General features: G+C 34.9%; 1 protein-coding gene across 2 annotated transcripts in view; it reads left to right on the top strand.

Moving 5' to 3' along the window:
* Positions 1-10846, top strand: part of gpr137c (G protein-coupled receptor 137c) — a 49838-nt gene that overhangs the window by 32637 nt on the left and 6355 nt on the right. For both annotated transcript variants that reach the window (XM_005169819.5, NM_001007433.1), the window contains 3 exon segments: positions 2748-2797; positions 7093-7321; positions 8993-9142. In XM_005169819.5, the coding sequence (XP_005169876.1) occupies positions 2748-2797; positions 7093-7321; positions 8993-9142 (429 nt within the window).

A 10846-nucleotide genomic window follows, 5' to 3' on the forward strand; every position in this document is an offset into this window, starting at 1 on the left:
TACATAAAACTTTCTTTGAACCAGTTTAATGGACGACCACCCATTTTGGGGGACCTTTTACTGATGCAATATGCTAGAAATCACAGATTTGTAATCTCTTGCTATGGCTGAAAGGGTTCAATTGGTCTTCATGTGGTCAACCTGCTGTTGAAGGCTTTCAGTCACTTTAGATAGGATAACCATCTAGCAAAGTCAGTAAAAACTGAGAAGTTAGGCTCATACGTTTTTTCAGAAAATAAATGAGGACATTTTTAAGGTGATATTTTAAAATGTAACTTATGACAAAAGTATCAGCATTTGACCATCATTAATGCAGTATTTACTCTAGAGCTCTGCAATATAATATATGCCACCAGGAGACATCTGAAAATCAAGATGAGCCAGTAATCAAAAAACGTCCGACTTGAGCAGGATTTTGAGTAGCTTTCTAGCGCACACAATCAGAGAAAAAAATCTGAGCATGTTTCTGATTGTGTAATAAGGATGAACGTTTTAGCCTTTGTCTTTTGTGCGTTATGTTGTGAATAACTTCACATAAATCTCTGTGCTGAGGACGTATGCATAAAATATCTGTTATTCTTACTAGAATGTGTATTTACAGCATGCCACAATTTGCGATTTAGATGACTCCCATGTCTAGTAGACATGGACTTGACTTAACAAAAGTTGACTTCCAAAAATCGAATGTCGTTCCACCCCTAGTGTGTGGGTGTATACACGCGCGTGCACACACACACACACATCTTGTGGACAAAATAAGAAGTCTATCGTTTCATATTTTGCTGTATCGTTTATTTCACAGTGTCACAAAACCCCTTATTTACTTATTTCTTATTCATAATTTTTATATGAACACAATTTTACACTATCATGGTTGATGCAGACAGAAAACATTAATAACAGCATTGTGAGAAAGTTGCGATTTTTGGAAGTACAATGTTTACGTTTACATTTTATTTAGCTGTATTTTTATCCTAACCACTGTTAATACATGGTTGCTTTAAAATATGTAGTTGAATTAAGTTAACTGAGTCATTTTAACTTAAATTACATCAAACTGACTTAACTTTATTAATAAATAATAATAAAATTATTATTTAATACAATAAATATATTTATATTAATACAATTTACAATTAACACATTGTCATGATTAATTGATCCTGTTTTGTTTTACAATGTAGTGTCATATGATACTTCAGAAATCATTCTAATGTTCTGAATCGTTCTCGAGAAATACTAATGCTAATAATTATTATTATTATCATCAATGTAGAAAACATGAAAATTATGGTGCAATTCTTTCAGGCTTTTTTGATGAAGAGAACAGCTATTATTTTGCTTAAATTTTTTAATTAATTTATTAATTTATTTATTTTTTAAAGAAGCTTTTACTGCGTTACACTAGGCCTGCACAATTTATCGTTTCAGCATCAATATTGCAATGTGATCGTTCGCAATAGTCACATCGCAGGACCTGCAATGTACAGCTTCTGTTTATTCATCCCTGAGGAAAATTTGAGTGGAATTATAGCTGACCAGCTACCATATTGTTGAGTAATTGTGTCAGTTACCCTTTTATAGAGTGAAAGTGCCCGTTTCATTTGTTTTTAAGGCCAAGAAATTATAATGAAAATATATTGCAATTAATTGCGTTTTATATAATGAAGACTATGTGGTTTCACTAGCTTACAATTAATTACAGTTAGACTCAACAAAAATGTTTTAAAATAAATTTATGCAAATGTATACAGATTATGTGGGCAATGAAATCACCCTAATCAATATAAATTATGAGTTCTTTCCAAATTGAGCTATTCCATATATCTGGGGAAATAATTATATTCATAGTGCAATAAATATTGCAGAAATACAAAATATTGCCCTACTTTAAATACATATTGTCATTTTTTTTAATTTTTGGTCGAATCAGTTTCATGGATTTTTATGAATGCATTATATTTTAAGTCTTATCTCTTGAATGCTAGTAAGTGTGCATCACCTGCTAATGAATGTTATGTAGTTGGTTTGAGCTAAATGAAGGCCATGTCAGTGAAAACGGCCCAAAAACGCTTATCAGTGACTGTTGTGCAAGCATCCGTAGTTGTGCTTACCTTAGGTTGACCTTAAGGCTGAGTTGCACGGACCTCAGGTATAACCAATAACTTTTTAGTGGTTACTGAGCTCAGAGGGTGTTTGCTTAACCAGGAGATGTTTCTGTTTAAACAAACTCCGAGATACGGCCTGGTCCTCGTCACTCTTATCTCTGCTTTAGCACAAGCTAGTCATTACTACAGATATAAGAAGTTGCTTGGTGAAAACATCTTTTTTTCCCATTACTGATAACACCTCTCCTCAAATAACCAAACTAGATTTCGTACTAATTAGGTTTATAAATTTGGTAGTAAGCAATTTCATGCAAATGTCAACTTTGCCATGAAAAAAAGTTACATTTTCACCAAAATAGCAAAACCCTATGTTGGTGTTTTAAAAATATTTAAAAATATCTCTGTCAATGTTCTCAAACAATTATATTTGATTTTAAAGTCACACAAGTGCCCATTTCACATCTGTCACATACAGAAGCTTTTCCCTCATAAATGCAAAAATGTCGACAAAAGTACAATGGCTGATCCGGGTGCATAGGATTTTTCTGTGAATTTATGTTTTGAGATTTTACTTTAAATGTCACAGCCATAACACTGGAATAGCTCTAAAACTATTTTTTTCTGTGTCCTCTTCCATAGGTGATTTTCAAAGCCAAAGCAAAATATTCCCCAGAGCTCAACAAGTACAAGTAAGAGACTTGATTTTCTCACTGTAAATGCTGTGTATTCATAATGTGGTTGCTTTAGAGCAGTGGTTCCCAATTCCGGTCCTCGGGCCTTCCCGCCCTGCATATTTTTTATATCTTCCTACTTAACACACCTGATTCAGATCATTAACTCGTTAACAGAGTTCCATGAACTGATCCTTGTGTGTCAATTATAAGAGACTTTCAAAATGCGCAGGGAGGGAGGGGGTGTGGGGGGTTTACAAGGTCTGGAATTGAGAACCACTGATTTACAGAGAGAACTAGTGTGAACAATTTATTCTTTCTTTGCATTGACTACTTTAAACTGTTGTCACTACTAAGATCTTGCATAAATGTTTTTTTTTTTTCTTATTTTTGCAGTATAGTCAAATTGCAGCCATTTAATACATATTTCATTAAATTCCCTCCATTTATTTTAAACCTATTAGTTTATTTTTTCAGGTGCACACCAAAGATGTTTTAAAAAATTTTGAAAATCTGAAGTTTCATACTTTGCAAAAAGTGATTAGTTACTTAAAGCGAGTAAACCAATTGCTTTGAAAGCAACAAGTTCACAAAAATAATGTAAGTAAACCCATTGTAACTTGGAACTGTTAAGTTAACTTTTTATATTTTTTTATTTTTTAAAACTTTTTATAACTTTTTATAGTTTTTATAATTATTGTATTCCCTTTTTTAAAATAAAAGTAAACAAATCCATTTTCCAATACACCTTTATTATATTTGTCCAACCCCCCCAGGTTTTCTGTACTGACATGCAGTAAAATACATCTGCTCTTCCAGACTCCAGTGTGTCTTCTAAATTCAATACAGTCTATGATTGTAGATTTTACAGACTTAATGAAGCACCAAAAATGTAATATTGCGATAATTACAGTATTTATTTGAAAACAGACACCCTAAGATAGTCTGACACTGTAAAAACAACTTAACTGTTTTTACAACTTTAAGTGAATTGAACAAAAAACAATTAAGTTAAGTTGATTGATTTGTGTTGGAACATGAAGGAACTGTATGGAACCCTGCATTTTTTTTTACAGTGTAGTATTATTTCCTACTACGCTGTAAAAATGCTGGGTTCCACACAATCAATTTGTGTTGGGACAACATAAAGGGATTAAGTTAACTTATTACATTTTTACAAATTTAACTGGATTAAACATAAAACAATTAAGCTGTTGCAAAAAAAAAATCCTCAACAATTGTGTTGTTTCAGCTCAATTTAAATTAGTAGTGTAAACAAACAGCAAACTTCATTGTTTTAGTGTAAATGTGTCAATAACTAATGGATTTAAAATAATAATTCAATTTAAATAGCCCTTTTATTGTACTTTACAATCTTTTTCCCCTAATGCAAAGTAAACTTTTGTGCCAATTTTTAGTCACATGATCAATCAGGAATCATTCTCATTTGCTGCTCAAATTTGCAAATTTAAACTGTTTAAAAATACCCTTTTTTGCTAGATATTATTGTGCAAACCATTATTAGAAATGATTAAATATATTGCAATATTACAAGTATAATATATTACAAAGATCAAACGAAATATGTTTGTTTCAAGTAGCAATAATTTCATCATCAGGATAAACCCCTGAGATTTATATAAATACACAGAGATAGAGAGAAAAAAGAGAGGGAGAGAGGAATAGAAAGATCAGTTTAGCAAAATTGTAGATGTCTTTACTGTTACTCTTGAGCAGTTTTCAGCAAATATCAGCTTTAATGCAAGCGGTTTCTGATTCTCAGTCAAAGCTATCTTATGGCATTAGAAAATTTGGAGTGTGAATTTAGGACTTAGCTGAAATATCAAAAGAAGCTTGAGACAACTTAATACAGACTCAATCTTTTTTTTTTTTTTCATTTGGAGCATCAGTCTGTACAAACGAGGGCTTTGATCAGATGATTAGAGCCTGATGCTGAGTGAAAAGCCTGGAGATGAAATCCTCTCGGTCTTCCACTCGTCCCCTGTTTGAGTCGGGATGAAAAAAAGGGGGAAGGGGAACAAGAGAGGATTGACTTCTGGCCCAGACAGAGCCCACTGCGCCCATCGGCTCAATGTCTTTAAGCTCACATCTCATGTTTAATTTATTCAATGCGATATATGTTTTATATGTGTGAGTAAAGCAAAATACTGAGCATGAAGCGTTATAGAATTGGGCTTGAATTTATGCAGCAAAAAAAGTATTTCCCTTAAGAAGTATTATAGGAGAAGACATAATTTTATTCAACAGAAAGGGATAAAAACAATGTGGTATATGACATAACATAAAATATAACACATGACAAATAACAACATATAAAGCATAACATATAACAAAACATATAACTTGTAACATAAAATATACCATGTATAACATATAGCATATATAACAACATATAACATGCATAACATATAACACGTATAACATAACATATAACATGTATAACATACAGTGCATCTGGAAAGTATTCATAGCGCTTCACTTTTTCATATTTTTTTTGTTACAGTCTTATTTCAAAATGGATTCAATTCATTTATTTCCTCAATTCTACACACAATCCTCCATAATGATAAATAGAAATATTTTTTTAAATTGTTGCAAATTTATTAAATATAAAAAAGCTGAGAAATCACATGTGCAAAAGTATTCACAGCCTTTCCTCAGTACATTCTCTTTTCATTCAGGGTGTCTCTGTACTTTCTGTACTAACTTTTTTTTTTTTTCAAATGTAACGCCTGGCATTCACTACAACAAGTTAAATTTTAGTCTCATCAGACCAGCGAATTTAGTTTCTTATGGTCTGAGAGTCCTTTAGATGCCTTTTGGCAAATTCCAGGCGTGGAGTGGCTTCCATCTGGCCACACTAGCAAACAGGCCTCATTGGTGGATTGCTGCACAGATGGTTGTTCTTCTGTAAGGTTCTCCTCTCTACACAGAAAAACGCTGAAGCTCAAACAGAGTGACCATCATTGAGTTATGATCACCTCCCTGACTAAGGCCTTTCTCCCCTTATCACTCAACCTAGATGGACGGTCAGCTCTAGGAAGAGTCCTGGCGGCTTCAAATATCTTCCACATACAGATGATGAAGGCCACTGTGCTCATTAGAACTTTCAGAGCAGCAGAATTTTTTTGTAACCTTCCCCAGCCTTGTGCCTCGACAATCCTGTCTCTGAGGTCTACAGTCAATTCCTTTGTCTTCATGCTTGGTTTGTGCTTTGACATGCACTGTCAACCCTGGGACCTTATATAGACAGGTGCATACCTTTTCAAATCATGTCTATCAACTGTATTTACCACTGGTAAACTCCAGTTAATCTGCTGAAACATCTTAAGAATGATCAGTGGAAGCAGATGTACCTGAGCTCAATTTAGAGCTTCACGGCAAAGGCTGTGAATACTGATGTACATGTGATTTTTCAGATTTTTTATTTTTAATAAACTTGCAACAATTTCAAAAACTCTTTTTTCACATTGTGATTATGGGGTATTGTGTGTAGAATTATGAAGAAATAAATGACTTTAATCCATTTTTTAAAAAGGCTGTAACAAGAAATGTGGAAAAAGTGAAGCGCTATGAATACTTTCTGGATGCACTGGATATTACATAACATGTAACATAACATAACATGTAACGAGGGCGAGGCAGTGGCGCAGTAGGTAGTGCTGTTGCCTCACAGCAAGAAGGTCACTGGTTCGAACCTCGGCTCAGTTGGTGTTTCTGTGTGGAGTTTGCATGTTCTCCCTGCCTTCGCGTGGGTTTCCTCCGGGTGCTCGGTTTCCCCCAAAGTCCAAAGACATGCGGTACAGGTGAATTGGGTTGGCTAAATTGTCCGTAGTGTATGAGTGTGTATGTGTGTGGATGTTTCCCAAGGATGGGTTGCGGCTGGAAGGGCATCCGCTGCGTAAAAACTTGCTGGATAAGTTGGCGGTTCATTCCGCTGTGGCGAACCCGGATTAATAAAGGGACTAAGCCGACAAGAAAATGAATGAATGAATAACACATTGAATATTACATTGTATTTTTACATATAACACAAAAAAAGATGAAAGAAGCATTACATTTTGATTATCAGATTGCAACGTTAAAGTATTCAGAAAAATCAACCCAATTGTTTAGGATAAAGTGCACTTATGAATGATGTACAGTATGAGTTGTGATATTTAGTAATCATAGTAACAAGTTTTATTTGAAATAGTGCTTTCTCAACAAAGCGCTTAACAAATAAATAACACATTGTGGAAGGAATGATTGTATTTTTCTGAAGTAATAAATCCTCTCTCCCCTCTTGATAGGGTGCCATTGCGACTGGGATTTCTCCTGGCCGGTGTTTTTTTCCTGGTGGTGAATGTGACGTGTGCCATGCTGGTTCAGGGCGATGCTGGCGAGAGTCAGGTTAAAGATGCAGTTCTAGCTCGAGTGCTGGTCAACGACAGCCTCTTCGTTCTCTGTGCCGTCTCACTCGCCATCTGCATCTTCAAGATCGCTAAAATGTCTTCTGCCAACGTCTACCTAGAGTCTAAGGTAAGTCGATAGGAATGCAGGTGGAATTGAAAGGTCAGATTTACTCTTGGCATTAAATTTTAGAGTGGGGGTTTAGTAAAGACTTGCAAGAAAATATTAGGGGTTTTCTAATTATGCATTTGCAGGATTTTCTAATTTAGATGCATTTAAGAGAGATGAATATATACAGTAATTGCAATCTTTTATTTCAGAGTGTTTTATTCCAGTGTATTTCTTGTACTTTCAAACGAAACTGAATATTGAGTAGGGGGCGTTGCCATTTATGCGCATCATTCCCTCATAGCAAACTAACAGTAAAGGCCTATTTACTCCAAGTACGATGGCGATAAATATAAACAACAAATATGTTTGTGTCCACACAGACGAGCAGTAAGATTCTGTTTATTTTTAGATTATGCTTTTTTATTATTATTGTATGTCCATATTCACAAAATATTAACATCAAAATGTATTAATGTTACAGAGAGTACAATCTTAAAAATCGGAAACATTTCCATTCAATAAATGTGCAGATAATGTGTGATGCTCAAATGCGCTTAACACAATACACACACTTATTAATGATTCCTACTTTTCTTTCTCTGGATGAAGAGTAGGCAAAATCTGATATGTAGTGGGGGGAAAAAAGAAGAATGAGTTTATCAGACGCTGAATTCCATCCGAGCTCATGATCGAACGTGTAAAAACTTGTTGCCATGCGCTTTAGGAGCTACGCCACTCACGCTGCTGTTTGCCGCTCAACCAACTAGCTTATTCCAACGAGGTGTGCTATGTGCACTTAGCCTAAATAGACACTATAAAATTTTACACCTTTACATAGGACCATTTTTTTTTTTATTTACTCAGAGTGCGCTGTTCAGACCCTACTGCGTTAACCATGTCAGCTAAACTCTCCCTCTCAATTTATTTATTTTTTTGTTATTAATTCCGGAGGACCAACTTGCAAATAACATTGTTTTTCTCCGGTCTACCTCCTAAAGGAGCACCTCCAATTCACATTCTGTTCAAAGTTTCTTTGTTTGCTTGCTTTTGCCATTGCTTTTTTCACTTGGTTTTGCCAAAGTAGAGTCATTACAATATTTATTAGGGGGAGGAGGCAGGGATGGGTTTTGCGCTCGTGCACGTGCGCTCAGTTTCACATTAATTCAGATGTACAAAGAGAATATACGTGGGATTCCGCATACCCAGTGTTTCATACACACATACACACATTTACAGCTTTGTGCGTGCGGGCGCAGTGTTTTAGTATGAATTCAACGCAAGTCTTCATACATGAGGCCCCTGGTCTTTTGACTTCCATAGTATTTTTTTCAACATTCTTCAAAATATCTAAAAAGATACTAAGGATTGGAATGACTTGAGGGTGAGAAAATAATATGCAACTTTCAATTTTGGGGTGACTCGTGCTTTTATTGCCTGAAAAAAGCATGCCACTGCTCACTGGAATCACCTGCATCATTTTAGGCTGTTAAATAAATCTGGCCCCAAGTTTCTTTTCCTGTTTGCATAAATATTTGCATACTGGCTTACTTCAGCATTGGGATTCTGAACATGACTGTGCAGTGTTTTCAGTTTGACACTGAAACGGCACAGCTAATTGCTTTCAGTGGTGTTTGGAAAAGCAATTACATTTCTGTCTAAATGTGGTGATGCTTGTGATTTGTGATCCAGGGGACGTCAGTATGCCAGGCCACAGCCATCGGGGCGGTAGTTATCCTGCTCTACACCTCCAGAGCCTGTTATAACCTGGTCGTGGTGGCGCTTTCTCCTGAAGATCGCCCCAGTCCGTTCAATTACGGCTGGTATAATGTATCTGACCAGGTAAGTTCAGCAGGACTTTGTATATTCCTATTGTCAGAGAGAGGATGGAAAGCATATATACAGTATATATGTATCAGGATAGGAAATTAATTTTTCCAACTAGCTTATATATATATTTTGTTACACTTTAGTTTGGGTATCAATTCCCCTTATTAACTACTGGTTTATTACCCACTTGGTGGTTAGCACTGCTGCCTCACAGCAAGAAGGGTGCTGGTTCGAGCCCCAGCTGGGTCAGTTGGCATTTCTGTGGGGAGTTTGCATGTTCTCCCCGTGTTCTCATGAGTTTCCTTCCAGTGCTCCCATTTCCCCCACAGTTCAAAGACATGTGGTAGGTGAATTGAATAAGCTAAATTGGCCAGAGTTGCTTTCAGCTGGAAGGGCATCCGCTGTGTAAAACATTCCGCTGTGGTGCCCACTGATAAATAAAGGGACTAAGCAGAGGGAAAATAAATGAATGAATAATATAAATTAAATATAAAATATAGCCATATTTGTTTAGCTTATTTGTGCACATTTTTACTCACCTGTCTTGAATCTGTTGGTTATTTTTGTTCATTTTAGTAGCTTTTTTTGACAAAAGCCCTGACCATGTCATATAATCAGTTATGACTATTAACTTGCACTGTCAATAAGTTTTTTTTGTTGTGGTAGTTTTTTAGAGAAAAAGAGATAAATTAATACTGTTAAGTATGCTTAATATTGATCAAAATGACAGTAAACACATTTATGAAGTTATAGAAGATTTCTTTTTCACAAGATATCATGGTTTTAGCCACATGATAAACATTTTCAATATTGATATTGATATTGAATATTGATTGATAATAAGAAATGGTTCTTGTAATCTAAATCATCATATTAGAATGTTATGAACATCACATGGCCCTGAAATCTCAAAAAATAACACCTGGAATAAAACTAATAATTGTGATATTATTTACAATATTTTCTGTAAATGCTGATAAAAGAGATTAAAAAAAAAAAAAAAAGAGTAAAGTTAATCTGACTCCAAACTTGTGAAAGACAGTATATGTCAAAAGCATAAAGCTGGTAAACCCTTGATGAACTTACACTGTCCCAGATAAACAAGTCTCAGAGAGCTGCTGTTGCAGCACAGCTGTTTAAGTTAATAATCAATGTTGTTTTCATCTTTTATGTGAGATGTATGAACTTCTTATACATTTATTTATGCACTTCTAATTTTGCCATAGCCCAATTTAGTCCCGAATGACTTTTTTTTCATTCTCTTGTTAGATTTAAAGACATTTTAAGTAGGGCTGCGCAGTTTTTGGAAAAAAGCGACATGCTCAACATGCTAAAAAAATTTAACATTTAATATCGGACACGATATTTGATCCCACTTTATATTAGGTGACCTTAACTACTATGCACTTGCATTAAAAATTAATACAGTGTGCTTGCTTTGTTCACAGTGTATTGCAGACCACTTCTGGTGCTCTTGAGGTGGGATATGGGTAGGGTTAGGGGCATGTTCTGTTATATGGGTTGGTTTAATGGTGGGTTAAGGTGTAAACGATGGTCAGCTGTGTAATTAAAGAAATTAATTACAGATATAATTACATGCAGGTATTTAATCAAGCATAAGTACAGTTTAAAAATGTGTATTTACATAATAAATACTTTGTAACAAATCATTCATTTCAGTGCAAGTACATATTAGTTAAAGTGGGACCCAATATT

This window comes from Danio rerio, chromosome 17 (assembly GCF_049306965.1).
Source record: "Danio rerio strain Tuebingen ecotype United States chromosome 17, GRCz12tu, whole genome shotgun sequence".
Taxonomy (NCBI): Eukaryota; Metazoa; Chordata; class Actinopteri; order Cypriniformes; family Danionidae; genus Danio; species Danio rerio.